This window comes from Giraffa tippelskirchi, chromosome 11 (assembly GCF_054371585.1).
Source record: "Giraffa tippelskirchi isolate mGirTip1 chromosome 11, T2T-mGirTip1v1.2.pri, whole genome shotgun sequence".
Lineage (NCBI taxonomy): Eukaryota > Metazoa > Chordata > Mammalia > Artiodactyla > Giraffidae > Giraffa > Giraffa tippelskirchi.
This window is the reverse complement of record NC_137285.1, coordinates 112,438,948-112,458,523: the sequence shown is the minus strand read 5'-3', so window position 1 is coordinate 112,458,523 and position 19,576 is coordinate 112,438,948. Positions and strand designations below refer to the sequence as shown.

Sequence of the window (19,576 nt, the reverse complement as noted above, 5' to 3'; positions counted from 1 at the left end):
ATAAAGACTTGAGATTTGTTCTTAATCCTATGGCAAAGTGCCCACATCAGGGTTGACTAACAAACAGAAGAAAACCAGCTGGTGACTATCTAAGAAAGGAAGTACTAATGTATGGCCCTCGGCCAAGGGCTTTAAAATATATAATCTTAAAATGCATTTTATATATCAATTGGTATACTGTGATTGCTCACCTATATTTAATTTCTTCATAAGAACCCTAAAACCTACAATAAATATTTCAGTTACAGGATATGACTGTGTTAATGGGTAATCAATTATCTGTGAAGAAGGGGAGCGGAAGACAGTGAAAAACTGTATGTTTTAGGTCAGTAATTGTCAGTGAGGTCCCTGGATCTCCTAAGCACTTGTCAGACACGCCAATCTGTGACCTTCCCCCAAACCTACTGAATCAGAAATCTTGGTGGTGGGAGTAGCAGTCTGTGTTACAAGGAGCCCTCCAGTGATACTGATAACCTGTCTCTTGCCAGGGCTTAGCAGATTACAGCCTGTGGATCTAATGAGGCCATTACCTGTTTTTTTGTCAATAAAATTATATTGAAAAACATGATTATACTCATTTGTTTATCATTGGTTATGGCTGTTTTTATACTGCAGTGGCAGAATTGAGTAATTGCAGAGACCTTATGGCCTGCAAAGTCCAAAGTATGTACTACTTGGTTCTTTACAGAAAAAGTTTGCTGATGCCTGCTTTACTCCTTGGGTACTACATAAGTGCCTAAACTAGATCTATAAGCAGATATTTGCTAATGAATTGAAGACCATAAGGAAAAAATGAATTTTTCATGTTTTTAAAAATCTTAACCTGTTATCTTTCCCTTTTAGTCAAGGATGCTATCTAAATGGGCCTTTTAGTTCAAATCTACTGACAGTCCCGAAGCAAAGGTCGTCATCTGTATCGTTAACTCACCATATAGGTCTAAGAAGAGCTGGTAAGAAATTATTCTTTGTGACTTAAATATGGGAGGTCTCAAACTATATGGTAGAGCAAACTTTTCATTTTCTCAGATATGACTAGAAACTATTCTTAGCTGAGAATAGGGTTTTCATTACCTATTCATAGATGAGATGGTTGGATCGCATCACTGACTCAATGGACATGAGCTTGAGCAAACTCTGGGAGATAGTGAAAGGGACAGCAAAGCCTGGTGTGCTGCAGTTCATGGAATCACAAAGAGTTGGACACGACCTAACGACTGAAGAACAACAACATTCATAGCTAATTTTGAATACCATTTCATGTGTTCTAAGTTAACATAAAACTAAGCAGTTTGAGTTGGCTATTAGTTGACAATTTGCTCATTCAGTTGTTAATTTTTGAACATACACTATGTATCAGGAACTTTGTTAGGCACTGAGGATTCAGGGATAAAATATAGAGCTATTTAACCTGAATAGTTGTAGACAAAGAACAAAGGAAAACCCTCAGTAAAGGGCATTCTTTTGTAGCATGGTGATTGTAGAGGGAGAAAAAAAAATCGTAATATGCGAGTAGGAAAAATCCTGATTGTATCCTATATCCTAATGCTGCTGCTGCTAAGTCGCTTCAGTCGTGTCCGACTCTGTGCGACCCCATAGACGGCAGCCCACCAGGCTCCCCCGTCCCTGGGATTCTCCAGGCAAGAACACGAGTGGGTTGCCATTTCCTTCTCCATATCCTAATAAGCCACCCTTAATAGAATCTTTGCCTGGGGGTAGGCGGAGGGGGGGCTGTTAATTGACATATTGTTAGTTTTAGGTGTACAACAAAATGATTTGATGTTTGTATATACTATAAAATGATCACCATAATGGGTCTAGTTAACATCTGTCACCATAGTTACAAGTTTTTTTCTTGTGATGAGAACTTTCAAGATCTGTTCTCTTAACTTTCAAATGCACAATACAGTATTATTAACTATAGTCACCAAAGATGGTGAAATGGCATATTTAAAGTATTGCAAAAACAAAAATTGCCAGCCTGAAATTCTTTATCAAGTGAAGATATCCTTTAAAATTTAAGGTGAAATAACAGTTTTTTTTAATACCAAAAAAAAGGTAAAATGTATAGCTTGTAGATGCGCACTACTGAGATTTAGCAAAGAAAGTTAGGTAGGAGGAAAGTGATCCAGATTGAAGCATGGATCTGCTGGAATGAATGAAAAGCACTGGTAAGCCTAAATATGTGGTGCATGAGAGAATATTGATCATTAAAACAATGACTCCCTCCGGTTTGCATAATGTATACAGAAGTATATGGAAACAGTGGCATAAAGGGTGGAGAAGGGAGTACGTTGGATGTACTATCAGTGATTGAAAAGTACTAAAAAGTTCTATTTTAAAAGAAACTAATACCTCAAAGATGTACATTGTAATATCCAGTGTGACAGTCAAATAAAGTGTTAGTTGCTCAGTCGTGTCCAACTCTTTGCTACCCCATGGACTGTAGCCCACCAGGCTCTTCTGTCCATGGAATTCTCCAGGCCCGAATACTGGAGTGGGTTGCCATGCCTTCCTCCAGGGGATCTTCCCAACCCAGGGATCAAACCTGGGTCTCCTGCATTGCAGACAGATTCTTTACCAGGGACAAAAATAGGAGCAAAAAACTAAACCGTTTCAGAATTTTGGAAGTTAACAAAAGCCGGAGAACACACTAGAAATCATCTGTACAAGAGAAACTAACTACTGAACCTTGGTGAGGCACTGGGTTCTATGACAGTTTAATTGAAGGCAGTTCCCAAGTCCTCTCTCCCCAGCTCAGTGGTACTACAGCTAAAAGCCACTAGCTTTGCAGTCATTAGAGTCTGACCTCTTTAAAAACTGCATTAAAAGCAACAACCTGAGAGTACAGTAAATGTTTTGTCCAAACTCACTGGAAAACATCTTTGTTTCCAGGGTGTTGTGGATAATTCATTTGACTGAGAGCTCAGCTCTCCAAAAAAATAACAGCAACAAAAAACACCCACACCCTCTGCCAGCAACATTGTGAGTGGGTAAAGCTGTGATTTCAACTGAGGCAAACAAGAACTGATTGGAAATTTTAAAGGAAGTCCTGGACACTAGATGACCACAGGAAAGTGGAAAGCTCTGGCATGTGCCTGAAGGTCTACTAGGCTGAGCACACGTGCAGGGCTATGCACATGCTCAGGAAAGATTTGTGAAAGGAGAAGGCCCTGGTTGCTCCATCTGTAGCTGACCTTGAGGTGCTGCACAAGCAGGAAGTAAAAGCTAAAGCTGTCTTGTAAACTGCCTGGAAATTTGAAGTTGTAACTTTTCAAACATAGTCCCATCAACAGATGACGACACATAGGCAAGACATTTAAAGAAATTTTCTGTTTCATCTAAATCATACTGACCCACGGTTGACTTCTTAAATCAAAGAGGAAAGGGGGGAAAGGGCATCTAAGCACTCAGTGGCTACACACCTCAGTGAAAAAAAAATCTACATTATGAGTCCAGGAGATCACTCAATGAATAGTCAGAAATAAAATGAACAAACACAAAATAAGCAACATAAACCTTGAGGGTGGGAGAGATCTGGTACTAGAATTGTTACAGTATAGTATCTAAAATGTCCAGTTTTCAATAAAAAAAAATTTATGAAGCATGCAAAGAAACAAGAATTTTTTCCCATGTAGACAATGAAAAACAGCCAACAGAATTTCCCTGAGTGAGCTTGGACTTTGGATTTAGCAATGGCTTTAAATTTGCTACCACTATATCTTTAAAGAACTTCAGGGAACCATATCTAAAGAAGAGTATGACAACAATATCTCACCAAAGAAAGAATATAAAGAACTAGAAATTATATAAAATTATAAAATAATTTAAATAATTATAAAATAATTACCACTTCTACTCAATATTGGGTTAGAAGTTCTACCCTGAGTAGTTTAGGTAAAAACAAATAAAAGGAAGATGTAAAACTATTTGCAGACAACATCATCATATATTTATAAATCCTAAGAAATTCCTTAAAACCTATTACAACAAATAGACAAATTAATCAGTGTGGCAGGATACAAAATCTGTATGCAAAAATTAGTTACATTTCTATATACTAGCAATGAACAGTGCACAACTGAAATTAAGAATTCCACTTAAAGTTAGCATCAAAAAGAATAAAATGCTTTGGGATAAATTTAGCAAAATAGTGCAAGACTTGTACACTGAAAACTATAAAACGTTGAAATTAAAGAAGACTCAAATATGATTTTGTTGTTTGGTACTGCACGGCATGTGGGATCTTAGTTCCTCATCCAGAGACTGAACCTGTGCACCCAGCAGTGGAAGTGTGGAGTCCTGTCAGGGAATTCCAGGAAAACCCAAATAAATGGAAAGATATCCCATATTCATGGATCAGAAGACTTGGTGTTGTTAAGAGGGCAATAGTCCTCAAATTGTTCTAAACTTAGTACAATCCTTAACAAAATCTGTGCTGGCTTCTTTGCAGAAATTTGACAAGCTGATCCTAAAATTCATGTCAGATTCAAGGGACCCAGCGTAGCCAAAACAATCTTTAGTAAAAAAGGAAAAAAAAAAAATCGAGAGATTTACACTTGTAAATTTAAACTTGCTACCAAGCTGTGGTTACCAAGACACTGATTGACAGTGACACCGGCGTAAGGATATTCCAACTCAGTGGAATAGGATCGAGAGTCCAAAAATAAACTGTTACATGGTCAACTGATTCTCAGCCAGGGTGCCACGGTAATCCAATGGGGAGGGAACAGTGTTTTTAATAAATGATGCTGGAACACCTGGATAGATATGCACATGAAAAAGAGTGAATTTGAACCATACCTGTCATCATACTCAAAAATTAACCTAAAATGCTCATAAACTCAAATGTAAGTAAGAAACCATAAAACTTGTATAAGAAAACATAAGAGAAAATCTTTGTGACTTTGGATATTCTTAGATATGACACCAAAAGTACAGTGCATGAATGAAAAAAATTGATGATAGGAATTCATTAAAATTAAAAACATTTGCACTTCAAAAGACACCTAAAGAAAGTGAGAAGACAGTCCCTAAGATGGAAGAAAATATTTGCAAATTATAATTTGACAGTGAACTTGTATTCAGAATATACGAAGATGTCTTCAGTTCAGTCACTCAGGCATGTCCAACTCTTTGCAACCCCATGGGCTGCAGCATGCCAGGCTTCCCTGTCCATCACCAACTCTCAGAGCTTGCTCAAACTCATGTCCATTGAGTCAGTGATGCCATCCAACCATCTTATCCTCTGTCCTCCCCTTCTCCTCCCTCCTTTGATCTTTCTCAGCATCAGGGTCTTTTCCAGTGAGTCAGTTCTTCGCATCAGGTGGCCAGAGTCTTACAGAAGACGTCTTGTCTTACAACTCAGTAATAAAAACACAAATGATCTCACTAAAAAAATTGGTGAAAGATTTGAATAGATGTTTCTCCAGAGGAGTTATACCAGTGGCCATTACCCACATGAAAAGATACTCAGCATTATTAGTCATTAGGGAAATGCAAATCAAAACCACAGTGAACCATGACTTCACACCCACTATGGTGTCTATAATTCTCAAGGCAGTATAACAAGAATTGGAAAAATGCTCAGAAGTAGGAACACTCATACATCACTGATGGGAAAGTAAAATGCTACAGTTACTTTGGAAGACACTTTGGCAGTTCAGTACTTGAATAGAGAAATAAAATTGTGCTATATTCATACATACAATTTTATATGTCATTCAAAATGAATGAACATGTGAAATATCTTTTAAAGTAAAGTAAGCAAGGCATAAAAGCATTTATACCGTCTGATTCCATTTACAAAGTTCAAAGAAAGGGCAAAACTAATCTAAATTGTTAAAGAGATATATATATGTAGTACAAATATAAAGAAAGGCAAGAAAAACAGTACCATAATGTCAAAGTAATGCTTTCCTTTAATGAAAGGGCTGAGAATTAGATACTGGACATGGGTTTCTGATCTCTGGCCATGTTTTATATTTTAGCCTGAGTGGTGAGCATTTCTGTTACAACTTTTCTGTATGTTATATTTCACAGTTTAAAAGGTCTAGAATAAAAATGGTGAATCTGTATTGTAGAAAGTATTTCTTAAGGGTTGCTAAGGTTTTTCATTACCATTTTGTCCTATCCTCAAAAACTTTTCTATGTTATATCAAATTTCTACCTAAATTAGTTTATCCTTTATTCTTCTCAGTCTGTTTGTCAGAGTTTTGGACACTCACTAGTATAATTAGAGAAAAGAATGCTGAAAATTGGAACTTTAGTCTGCAATTAATAACATTATTTTGACAGGCAAGATAGTTCCCCTCTCTAGTCCTCAGTTTCTTCTTCTGAAACATTAAAGTGTTTGACCAGATTATTTATAAAAATCTTTTTTCAGCCCTAACATTATGTGAAATTATAGGAGCCTCTAAACAGGTCAGTTTGATAGAGCAGCAGTGGCAGCCCTGCATATGTAAAATGAAAATACTGTTTAATTCACAGGGTTATTATGAAGGTTAAATAAAAGAACACACATTGTATTTGTCAGGGTTTTCCAGAAAAACAGAACTAATAAGATGTTTGTGCATGTGTATATACCTATACATACATATATATATATATTGGAGAGGGGGAGAGTGATTGATTGATTGATGGGGACTGGCTTGCCAGATTGCCAGGTCCAAAACTATTAGGGCAGGCTGCCAACTTGGAAATTGTAGCAGGAGTCAGTATCACAGTCTTGACTCTGAAGGCAATCTGGAAGCAAAATTCCTTCCTCTCTGGAGGGGCTCAGTTTTTCTCTTAAGGCCTTCAACAAATTGAATGAGTCCAGCTCACATTGCAAAGGGTAATCTGCTTTATTCAGTCTAGTGATTTAGATGTTAATCACCTCTGAAAAATACCTTCACAGCAACGTCTAGACTAGAATTTAACCAAACAACTGGGCATGATAGCCCAGCCAAGTTGACACACAAAATTAACCATCACACACATCTGTAACTATGTCTGAAAATACCATGATACTTTAATAACTGTTATTTGCTTTCCTCTCTGATTCTCACTTTACTTGAATCTTTTTTTTTGAAGTTAAGTTTTAAATCTACCTACACCTCTCCAGATAACACCCTTAGTTCAAGGCACCTAGCAAAGGCTCTTGAATAAATCAACAGGATTAGGGATGTATTTCCGAAGCACTTTTTTCCCCTTATTTTTAACACTCACTTAGCACTTGTTTGATTTTCCACTAGCCTTTTTTAGGTTTGTTGAACATTGTAGGGATGGCATCTTTTTCTCTGTTGTGAAACCCAGCACATTTTCCAGCATATAATAGGCTCTCAAATACTTGTTGAATGAATGAATGAGCTGGAAAGATGTAGATTGTTTTTAAGGGATCTGCTGTTGTGTTCATATAATTTTACCATATGCTCATAATTTTATCATGCTCAACTTGCTCAATGCTACTAAGAACTCTGTTTCTGAAATAAAAATGAATTTTATTGTATTGAAAAAATACAATAAGGATGGTAAAAATGGATAATCAGTCTGGTAGGGACACAAAATGTGAAAGATAAAGATCAATATGGATTAGGAAAATCTGTGCCACACATTATTGTGTACACACGTTATTATCATTATTATGTACATTTTCCTCGTGCGCTTAGTATTTCCTGTGTGTCATCCTGCCACAGGGTGTTTATTCCACAGTCATTGATGATAACAAATATAGTCTATATTCTGCCTGAATTTGTAGAATGTCTTGATGATAACTCCATGTAGAAATCTAGTTTATCATTTAATTGTAAATACTTTGCTTTCTTTAAAGAAGGAGAATGCTCTTTATAAGTACCCAAACATAGACAATAAACAGATACATGCATACATAATATCTCTTTCTTCTTTTTCAATTTTTTAGGTGGTTTACCAAGCCTAAATTCTCCCAGTCATGGACCAATGTCTGCTGGCTCTCCAACTAACCGATCACCTATAGAATTTCCTGATACCGCTGAATTTCTTACCAAACCAACTGTCATTTTACCCAAGTCTCTGAGCAATGCACCCAATTCACCAGACTTTTATCAGCAATATAGAAATTCTGATAGCAATTTATGTAACAGGTAAGTTTCCCAGATGTTTATGGTTTCAAAATATAGGTTATCTTAATAAAGTACTCCTAGTTTTCTAGTTCTATATTATAACTAGATGATTAATACTGTATCCTTTTCTTCATCTAGTAGTTTTTATTCTAAACAATTTTTTTTCATTTCACTGCTATTGTTCATTTCCCTGCTATTATTCATTTCCCAGCTAAATGATCTCCATCTAAAGGGAAATATAATGGTATTTTATTCATCATAAGATATCAGTAAATGTATGAAAATTATTTTAGTACTAATAATTTTATGTACTAATTTAGTACTTATAGTACCCTGTTCATTTGGTGTTCATTTTCATTTCTGCTTTTACGATAGTAAGCGTTTACCTCCGATCACAGGGTTACTTTCAAAATATATTATTTCCTTCACAGGGACAAAGATGTTTTCTAGGATAAAACCTATTAAGTTTACAGAGAGATTGGAATATTAGGGTATTTTGCAGTTGGGATCTTACAGTTAAAAAAAAAGATTTTCTGACTGTATTTACATAAGAACAAAAATTGTTTCATTTGTCCTATATACATATTTACCTGTTTTATTTTACAAGCTGTGGACATCAAATACTGAAATATGATTCAGCATCTGAACCAGAGTCTGGTACAGACTGCCACAGGGAAAAGTCAGGTGAGACTGCAAAAGTCATGTGTCTTTAAGAATGAACTTAACATTGCTTTTTAAAATGAATAAATGAGTTAAGATATCCATCTTTAAAACAAAGATTTCAATGTTTTATCTACTTTACAGAGGAGTTATTAGCAAATTATAAATAATAGATGGTGAAAGTATTTTGAAAGGTAAAAATGTGCTGTATAAATTAACATAGTCTTATGTTACAGTTAGGCTTCATAAATAGTGAAATTATATTAACATTGAAATTTAAATTGCATTATGTAAGCTCAGAAGGGTTTGCATATATTTTAATAATTACACAAAGAAGTTGTTTTAAAATTTAGTCAGTTATATCATTCTGAAACGTACCCTCACAAAAGGAATATTGTTGGTGATAAAATTATAGTTGTTTTATAATTTTAAAACACTGATGACTCAAGCATCCAGTAATAGTTAACTAGTAACTCAGAGCGACATACCTCCTGAAGGTAGCTAGAAAAGTTACAAACTATTAATATTAGCAACAACAACAATCTGCTTGAAGCCACTGAAGAACTAATAGTCTCCTCAGAATATCCAGTATAAGACCTGGAGGAGGATAGAGTCTAAGGAAGTGAGTCTAGAGTTTGGGGCTACCAAAAGGTGTTTGCTGCTTCCAGAGGGGCCAGTACTGATAGAACAAGCAGTCCCTTTTGGTAGCTTCATGGGACAGCTCCTTAGGACTAGGGAGATAAAGATTAGAGTTGCAAGTTTGCCATGATAGGATTAACTTGGTAAACTCTGCAGTACTGCATCTTAAGAATAAAGGTAAACCAGAAATAGATAGGCCCTTTCAGGGGTCACAGGTGAATATCAGTCTCTTCACATACTTTAAAATTCACCCTTTTGTAGTGTACAATTTAATGGTTTTGGGGGTTTACATTTTAAAAGATTAAAAAACAACAACAAAGGAGACCATCCTTCACATACTTCCAAAAAATAGGAGGGCAAACTTCCCAACTCATTCTATAAATAAAGCCAGTATTATTCTGATACCATAACCAGACAAAAGCATCACAAGAAAAGACAGCTAGAGACCAACATTGCCAATATCCTTAACAAAATACTAGCACACTGAATCTTGCAACATATAATATGTCATATTCATGACATTGGTATTTATACCAGGAATGCAAGGGTGGTATAGCATTTGAAAATTAATTAATGTAATACACCCCAAAAAGAGGGGGGGTAAAATCACGTGATAATTAAATAGATGCACAAAATCATTTGACAAAATCCAGCACTCTTTCATGATGAAAACACTTGAACCAGTAGTATTAGGAAAGTTCTTCAACCTGATTAAGGGCATCTTTGAAAGAAACACAAATTTAACATCATCCTTACTCGAAAAAGATTGATGCTTTCCCACTAGGATCAAGAATAAAAGAAAGATTTTTGCTTTAAACACTTCTATTCAATATAGTACTGGAGGTTCTAGCTAGGAAAATTTCTAGAAAGATAAAAAGATTAGGAAATCCTGAATGGAAATAAATAAAACTCTTCTTATTCACAGATCATTTGTTAAAAAATTCCAAAGAACACACACACACACAGTCACAAGAGACAAAATCAGTGTACAAAATCAACTGTATTTCTTCTATATACCAGAAATGAACCCCCATAAACTGAAATTAAGAAAACCTTTCTAGGATTTCCCTATTGGTCCAGTGGTCAAGAATCCACCTGCCAGTGAGGGTGTGGGTGTGTCTCCACCTGCCAGTGAGGGTGTGTGTGTATGCGTGCTCAGTTGTGTCCAACTCTTTGCAACCCCATGGACTGTAGCCCTATGGGCTCCTCTATCCAGGGAATTTTCCAGGCAAGAATACTGGAGTGGGTTGCCATTTTCTCCTCCAGGGGATCCTCCCAACCCAGAGATCAAACCTGGGTCTCCTGCATTCCAGCCAGATTCTTTACCACTACACCACGGGAATTCCCTGGCCAGTGACAGGTACACAGGTTCAATGCCTGGTCCAGGAGCATTCTACATGCTGCAGGGAAGCTAAGCCCATGTGCCACAGCTACTGAAGCAAGAGAAGCCACTTCAATGAGAAGCTCGTGCACTGCAACTAGAGAGTAGCTGCCACCCTCCAAAACCAGAGGTGCTTAGCAACGAAGAACCAATGCAGCCAAAAATAAATAAATAAAATTACACACACAAAAAAATTCTACTTACAATAGTATCAAAAAGAATAAAGTTAAAATGAATTTAACAAAAAATCAATTTATAAACTGAAAACTATAAAAGATTGTTGAGAAAAATCAAAGTCTAAATAAATTGAGAGACATTGCAATAGCAAACAGGTTGGAAAAAACAGTACTGTCAACAGGGCTGTTCTTCCAAATTGATCTATAAATTCATCCCAATTGTGATCAAATTCCACTAGGCTTTTTTTTAAGTAGAAGACGACAAGTTGATGTTAAAATTTACATGGAAATACAAATGACCTAAAAGTCAAAACAATTTGGAAAAACAACAAATTTGGAGGACTGATACTACCTGATTTCAAAACTTATTTCCACTTCAAAAGACACCAATAACAAAATGAAAGACAAACCACAGATTGGGAGAAAAATTTGCAGTTATACATCTGATAAAGGTCTTATATCTGTGATATATAACTTTTACAGCTCAATAGTAACAACTCAATTAAAACACAGGCAAAAGATTTTATATTTTCTGTTGAAAGACTTGGTGAAGGATATGAAGGATATAGAGAGTGGGTAGTAAATACATGAAAAAATGATTAACGTCATTAGGGAAATGCAAATTAATATTATACTGAGATACCAGTAAACTAGAATAGGCATAATCAAAAAGATAGGCAATACCAAGTGTTGGCAAAAATGCAGAGAAATTGGAATCGTATGCATTGCTGATGGAAATATAAAATGTTAAACCCTCTTCAGAAAACATTTTGACAGTTTCTTTAAAAGTTAGACATAGAGACTTCCCTGGTGGTCCAGTGGTTCACAGGTTTGATCCCTGATTGGGAAACTAAGATCCTGCATGCTGTGTGGTGCAGCCAAAAAAAATAAAATAAGATATAAACTTACCATATTACCCAGCACTAACAAGGATAAGAATTTACTCAAGAGAAAAAATAAGAGCATTCAAAGACAGGATTGTGTCTGCTTATGACATCTTTATTCACGATAGTGCTAAACGGGAAATGATCCAATGTTCATCAACTTGTAACTGAATAAATATTGTAGGACTCTAATTAACAAAAAAATAACAAACTTCTGATATATGCTGCTATATGCTGCTATAAATTTTAAAACATTATTTTAAGTGAATAAAACCAAACTTAAAAGATAATACACTGATTCTATTTATATGAAATTTTAGAAAATGCAAATTTATAGTGACAGTAATTAGAATAGCAGTTGCCTGGGAATAAGGGTTAACTGTAAATAGGCATGAGGATATTTTTTGAAGTCACTTTAGTCCGTGGGGTCCAACTCTTTGTGACCCCATGGACTGACTGTAGCCCACCAGGCTTCTCTGTCCATGGGATTCTCCAGGCAAGAATACTAGAGTAGGTTGCCATGCCCTCCTCCAAGGGATCTTCCCGAACCCGCATCTCTTATATCTCCTGCATTGGCAGGAGGGTTCTTTAACCACCTAGTCCCACCTGGGAAGCCCCTTTTGAGGTGATGCTAATGTTCTAAAACTAGATTGTCATGCATAGAGAATAGACTTTTGGTTGCCAAGAGAGAGGGGATTGGGGTAGAGATGAAGTGGGAGGTAGGGATTAGCAGATGTGCAAAGTATTCTATATAGAATGGGTAAACAACAAGGTCCTACTGTATAGCACAGAGAACTATATTCAGTATCTTATGGTAAATCAAAATGGAAAAGAGGACTATAAAAGAATGTAGAACTTCCCAGGCAGTCCAGTGTTTAAGGACACTGTATTTCCACTGCAGGGGCTGCAGATTCGGTCCCTTTTGGAGGAACTAAAATCCTGCGTGCTGCTGGGCCAAAAAAATTATTTTTAATTTAAAAGATTAAGAAAATAAACAATATATATATGAATAACAATCACTGTGCTTTACAGCAGAAATTAACACACTTTGTAAGTCAACTGTACTTCAATAAAAATGAATGAATAAATATGCCTAGTTTTTCTGAAAGTCAACTCAAATGAGTGCTCTTACAAACACTTAAAAAAACCTTTTATTTAAAAAAATCCCTACATAAAATAAAATAAATCTGAAATTTATTTATTGAAAAATAAATAAATCTGAAGTTTGTGGCTTGATAAATTTTCATACATCTAATATACATATCTAATCAGCACCCAGATCAATAAAATATTACCAGCACCTCAGAAATTCCTCCCATGCTGCTTCCAGGAATTGCTCCCCCAAAGATAATGTTTATCCTGTCTTTCAGTATTCATGGGTATCAATTTTGAAATGTTTTGTAACTTTTCATAAAGAGAATCACAGAGTATACCTGTGTGTCTGTCTCCCTTCATTTGACATTGTATTTTTAAAAACTCTATCGATGCATGTGGTTGGAGTTTATTCTTTTTGCTCTGCAGTGTTCAATTGTGTGAATACACTACAGTGTATTTATTTTACTGTTGATGGGTTTGGGGAAAGTTTCCTGTTTAGTCTATTACAAATAGAATGAGTATGAATATTTTTTTGTATATGAATGAATGCTATTAGCCACCAATGCTGCATCCCATTTCCATGCAATGTGGGGAAAAGAACATTATTAATGACATTAGTAGAGAAATAATTCATGACATTGTTTTAATTTTTAGATGTGCCTTAATCTCATCCATAATTATGAGTTTAGAATTCTCATATCCGAAACTCAAATAATTTCAAGTATTAGAAACTGTTTACATGAAATTGGTTTTAAAAAAATTCCTATTGAGAGGGACTGACATTCAGTTTCTCATTTTTACAGTGAATATTCACTCATCTCTTTGATCCATGAGTAGCTATATCAGGTGAAATGTTGCCTGAGCGCAAGGTACCTACGCCAAATGGTCCAGCAAGATACAACTTAATTGTGTCAGTTTAGATTGAATGCCACTATGGTTCAATTTATCCGAATATTTTTTACAAACTTTTCTTATAAAGTTGTTCATATAGGACAAGTTTTATTCTTATTACTTTATATATGTTTTGAAAGGTGACAAAGACAATACCATTTTCTCAAAAGCATCATTCAACCTTACCGAAGCTCAACAAGAAGTGGAAACAGAGAACAAAGACTGCAGAAAATTACTTTGGGAAGGTGATAATCACCTAAAAGAAGCAGCACAGAATGAAGAGCAACCAAATGTAAAAGATAAACTTTCAATATGATTATGTTAAGGTGAAATATATTATTAGTTAGTACTAAGTTTATTATTTTTTGCCCAGAACAAGGTTTTTAATACAATAATTTTCTTACAGTTTTTACTGAAAAGTCGCTGTGACACCTGAAAGAAAAATTTCTTTAAATAAATGAGGGATTTGGGATTAACATATACAGACTACTATATATAAAATAGATAAACAACAAAGCACAACAACAAAGCACAGGGAACTCAACTCAATATTCTATAATAACCTATATGAGGAAAGAATCTGAAAAAGAATAGATATATGTGTATGTATAACCGAATTACTTTGCCATACATCTGAAACTAACACAACAGTGAAAATTAACTATATTCCAATATAAAATAAAAATTAAAAAAAAAGGAAAACTTTGAATTTAAAAAAATTATTTTAAAACTCATCAACCTAGAACTGAGTGCATTCATTTTTAAATGAACACATTTCTTTAGTTTTATAGTCAATATATTATTTTCTATTCTGATATTTTCATCATATATGTTAAACTGAGACAATAAAGTATGTGCAGTCATTAAAAACAATGAAAATAATCTACTATAATCAAAGGATTTTTTTTTTCAAAATTCAAGCTTTTTAGGGGAAAAAAATCCATCCATTTCTTTTGAGAAGTTATTCTAGTAACAAATGGCAGTATAAGTATCTAAGTTTCTGTTATGTTATCCTGTGATCTCTTTAACTTCCAAAATGAAAATAATGAATTTTAGATTTGTGTAGTCTTTTGGAAATAAAATATTTTTATTTTTATTTATTTATTTTTAAATTTATTTTTATTTATAAAAGTAGTATAATGATCAGTAAGTGTTTTGATGCCTATAAGACATGTTTATATTTGTCTGGAGATAACATTCTACAAAGAGAATTAAGGAAGTACAGTTTATATTTGAGAATAACCGCTTTAGAAAATAATATTGACCATTTTTTATTCATTTTTAAGTGTTCTCATTTAGCTGTGGATATAACAATATTTGCAAAAGGTAAGGTTAAGTTGGTTTGGTTTTTTTCCCCCTACATATACAGATTGAACAAGAAGCATCACAGGATCTGATTTTAATAGAAGATTATGACTCATTAATAGAAAATATGAGTAACTGGAATTTTCAAATTTTTGAACTTGTAGATAAGATGGGAGAGAAATCAGGAAGGATTCTCAGTCAGGTTTGTTTCATATCTCTACTGCTTTAATTTTTCCTTGAATCTTTATAAAAAGCAAACTCTAAACATTATAATATTGGTTTACATATAAGTTCAACATTGTTCATTGAATTATTTTTTTCACAAAAAAAGTTTTCAGTAGAAAATTTGAAAAGAGAAACCTATATATGTAAAGCCATATATATATGTAAGCACAATCTATTATTATAAGGTACTTATAATTTATGTATATATGAAAAGTTGTTTATTTGTCCATAATAATGGGGTTTAATTTATACTAAAGAAGTAATAAAGGTTCACTTTTTATTGAATCTTAAGATTTAAAAGGACATGAAAGGTGATCTAGTTCTTTGGACTGAAACTTCAGTTCAGTTCAGTCGCTCAGTCGTGTCCGACTCTTTGCAACCCCAGGGACTGCAGCATGCCAGGCCACCCTGTCCATCACCAACTCCTGGAGTTCACCCAAACTCATGTCCATTGAGTCAGTGATGCCATCCAACCATCTCATCCTCTGTTGTCCCCTTCTCCTCCTGCCTTCAATCTTTCCCAACATCAGAGTCTTTTCAAATGAGTCAGTTCTTCGCATCAGGTGGCCAAAATATTGGAGTTTCAGCTTCAACATCAGTCCTTCTAATGAACACCCAGGACTGATATCCTTTAGGATGGACTGGTTGGATCTCCTTGCAGTCCAAGGGACTCTCAAGAGTCTTCTCCAACACCACAGTTCAAAAGCATCAATTCTTCGGCGCTCAGCTTTCTTCACCGTCCAACTCACATCCATACACGACCACTGGAAAAACCATAGCCTTGACTAGACGGACTTTTGTTGACAAAGTAATGTCTCTGCTTTTTAATATGCTATCTAGGTTGGTCATAACTTTCCTTCCAAGGAGTAAGCATCTTTTAATTTCATGGCTGCAGTCACCATCTGCAGTGATTTTGGAGCCCCCAAAAATAAAGTCTGACACTGTTTCCACTGTTTCCCCATCTGTTTCCCATGAAGTGATGGGACCAGATGCCATGATCTTAGTTTTCTGAACGTTGAGCTTTAAGCCAACTTTTTCACTCTCCTCTTTCACTTTCATCAAGAGGCTCTCTAGTTCCTCTTCACTTTCTGCCATAAGGGTGGTGTCATCTGCATATCTGAGGTGATTGATATTTCTCCCAGCAATCTTGATTCCAGCTTGTGCTTCATCCAGCCCAGCGTTTCTTAGGCTTCATCTTTTTCACCTGTCCTCCCTGTGCTTTACCCAAGGCCAGGTGGTCCACTTCATGCTAGAACCATGGAAAAATACTTCCATTTTACCCTCCAGACTCAAGGTTCTTCCTCATGGGTCCACACAACAGGGTCAGATTAATCTTCCTGAAATATTACTGTCATTAACTCCAAAGTTTCTTATTCATGAAATGAGAGAACACAAGGACAAAATATGTGAAAAAAACATAATTTATCACATTGAATAATTTAGGGTCAGAAATGTGATAAATATATTGTTCTGACATCTCTTTAACGCCTAGGGCTATACTAGAATACAATTCATAAGCCCTTCGATAAATTATGACTGAAAAGCTGAAAGGAAGAGCGGAAAATTTTTAAAACTGGGACATGATATGGTAATCATTCTCTGGTTTTCAAGGGCTTTGGGGTGGTATCTTCCTTCATGTTTTAGAAAGAAATCATTGTAGGGAAATTTTTAATAAATTATTAAGTTAGAGACATATACATAGTTAGCTTTGCCAATGCAAATCACAAAACATATTATACTCAACTAGAAATAGAAATTCTGATTTTTAAAGTGTACTTTCTTTTAATTGACATTTAGGTTGTTTATACCCTATTTCAAGACACTGGCTTACTGGAGATATTTAAAATTCCTACTCTACAATTCATGAACTACTTTCATGCTTTAGAGAATGGTTATCGAGACATTCCTTGTAAGTATTATATATTATTTAACTTGAAATAATACTGGTTTTGAAATTCCTTGTAAACTCCCTTTAGATGGTCCCTTAAACACTTTTTAAATTGTATGTTTGGAAGAATTGAAAAATAATAATTTAAAAAGAAAATCTACATCCTCCTACCCAGAGTTAAGTGACTGCTGTTAACATTTTGGTATATATCCTTCAAGACTTTTTCTTATACATATACTTACTTTTTATGAAGTGAATCATACTATTAATACCTATTTAGAGACTGCTTTTTCACGTAATTATATAGTATAAGCTTTCTGTGTTAATTATTTATATGAATACCATATCATTTCAGATGTTTGGTAATATTGTCATGAGTTTCCTAAATTTCCTATTTTAATATGTTTAAAATTTACCCACAGAATTTGTTTTTTAACTGTGTCCTGGCTTGTGGAATAATTTTTAATGGCAATTTGATTTTATGATAAAATATGATTTTAATTTTATATTAGGAAATATACAATTTTCTTTATGTGTTGATTCTTTCTACACTTAACCTCCAGGGGGACATTCTTTGGAGAAATAGCCAATTATTCTTAAATTGGCATGATTCATTAATAATAGTGATGCTTAATAATTTAATGTGCATTACATGTACTATAATTATCACAAAGTATGTGTTTTGAAAAGTAGCTAAATTTTACAAATGGAATAAGATGATACTTTAAGGTGTACTTCAAGATCAGAGGAATGGGAAAAAGAAAGCCATGGTGAGGAGTCTTCACCGTCACGTTCAGTTAGGGTGTACTGGTTAAGATAAGAGTCTCTGGGGACTTCCCTGGCAGTCTAGTGGTTAGGACTCCGTGCTTCCACTGCGGGGGGCATGGGTTCCATCCCTGCTCCGGGAACTAGATCCTGCAAGCCAAATGGCATGGTCCAAAAACAAGCAAAAGTAACCTTAAGTAAATTAGCCCTGGTTATGATGCCTTTTCTTTGGTCCCTATACTATGTTTTCATAGTATACCTGAAAGTTTTTTAAAGAGACATCAAGAAACTTTACAAAATACGATGAAACAAAAACCTAATTGTTGGAAATTATTCTAAGCCATGTGTTTTATTTAGGAGGATACAATGAGACTAGAAAGTACTTTTTAAAATGTCCTATGTTAAAAATAACAAAATGACCATTTTTATAAAACATTTTGGTGACTTTAGATCACAATCGTATACATGCCACAGATGTCCTGCATGCTGTTTGGTATCTGACAACACGGCCCATTCCTGGCCTACAGCAGATCCACAGTGATCATGGAGCGGGGAATGAAACAGGTACTCCCTTCTAATCTTTCCTTAAAGTGTGTCACTAGGCATTATAAATCAAACTGTCTCATTTCATTAGCTCTGTTCTCTTAGGATTTTCATTAAGTAACCTTTGGTATATATAAAGTGAATGGGAAGTCGCTCAGTTGTGTCTGACTCTTTGCGACCCCATGGACTGTAGCCTACCAGGTTCCACCGTCCATGGGATTTTCCAGGCAAGAATACTGGAGTGGGTTGCCATCTCCTTCTCCAGATCTTCCCAACCCAGGGACTGAACCCGGGTCTCCCGCATTGTAGGCAGATGCTTTACCATCTGAGCCACCAGGGGTATATATAAAGTATTACGTAAATTTTGATGAATGCAAATTGGGAAACTTACTACCCATCTGAAGATTCAATACTACTCAATTTACCATGTTTCTTTTCTGTGTCCCACCCTGCTGCTTCTTCACTGAGATAGCCAATATCCCGAATATTATGATGAACTGTTTTGCTTTTCTTTTAGTTCTTGTTTTTCCTGTTTTAGGTATATCATGTAAATTTAAAATAGGTAACATTCCCAACAGATGGGGACATGTTTAAAAGCTTCACATAAGTATTTAAACAGTGATATTAAAAAAAAAAATTGTTAACATTCAAATTTTGTTTCCTTATCATAAATATAACTATTTATGCAAATGTGGTGAATTGTAACATTCACAGCTCTCTTATTCTAGTTTATAAAAGAGGGGAGGAAACTTCTATCTAGTGCTTTCACTGCCATGGCTTGGGTTCAATCCCTGATCAGGGAACTGAGATCCTGAAAGCTGAGCAGCCAAAATTTTAAAACATTGAAAAAAAGAGAGGAGAAATACTCCAGTAAGAAATACACACAAGTCAGGACAGAATTTGCTCAGTTACAAATGCCTGAGAATTGTTATCATACTAATCAGTGTAAAGGACTCAGTCTTAGCCACTTGTTCACATTCTTGGGTGGTTTAGTCTAAAGTACTACACCATTGTTGATGGATTTGCCATATGTCACTGATTCATTT

At 35.0% G+C, this 19,576-nt stretch overlaps 2 protein-coding genes across 4 annotated transcripts in view; one reads left to right on the top strand and one right to left on the bottom strand.

The window, feature by feature from the left end:
* Positions 1–19,576, bottom strand: part of CYP2R1 (cytochrome P450 family 2 subfamily R member 1) — a 90,193-nt gene that overhangs the window by 988 nt on the left and 69,629 nt on the right. The gene's annotated exons all lie outside the window — the stretch shown is intronic.
* PDE3B (phosphodiesterase 3B) overlaps positions 1–19,576 on the top strand; it is a 164,430-nt gene that overhangs the window by 119,725 nt on the left and 25,129 nt on the right. For all 3 annotated transcript variants that reach the window (XM_081545044.1, XM_081545043.1, XM_081545042.1), the window contains exons 5-11: positions 844–950; positions 7,898–8,099; positions 8,686–8,762; positions 13,945–14,096; positions 15,174–15,311; positions 17,132–17,243; positions 18,438–18,551. In XM_081545044.1, coding sequence (XP_081401170.1) covers positions 844–950; positions 7,898–8,099; positions 8,686–8,762; positions 13,945–14,096; positions 15,174–15,311; positions 17,132–17,243; positions 18,438–18,551 — 902 coding nt within the window. The remainder of the gene's footprint in view (positions 1–843; positions 951–7,897; positions 8,100–8,685; positions 8,763–13,944; positions 14,097–15,173; positions 15,312–17,131; positions 17,244–18,437; positions 18,552–19,576) is intronic.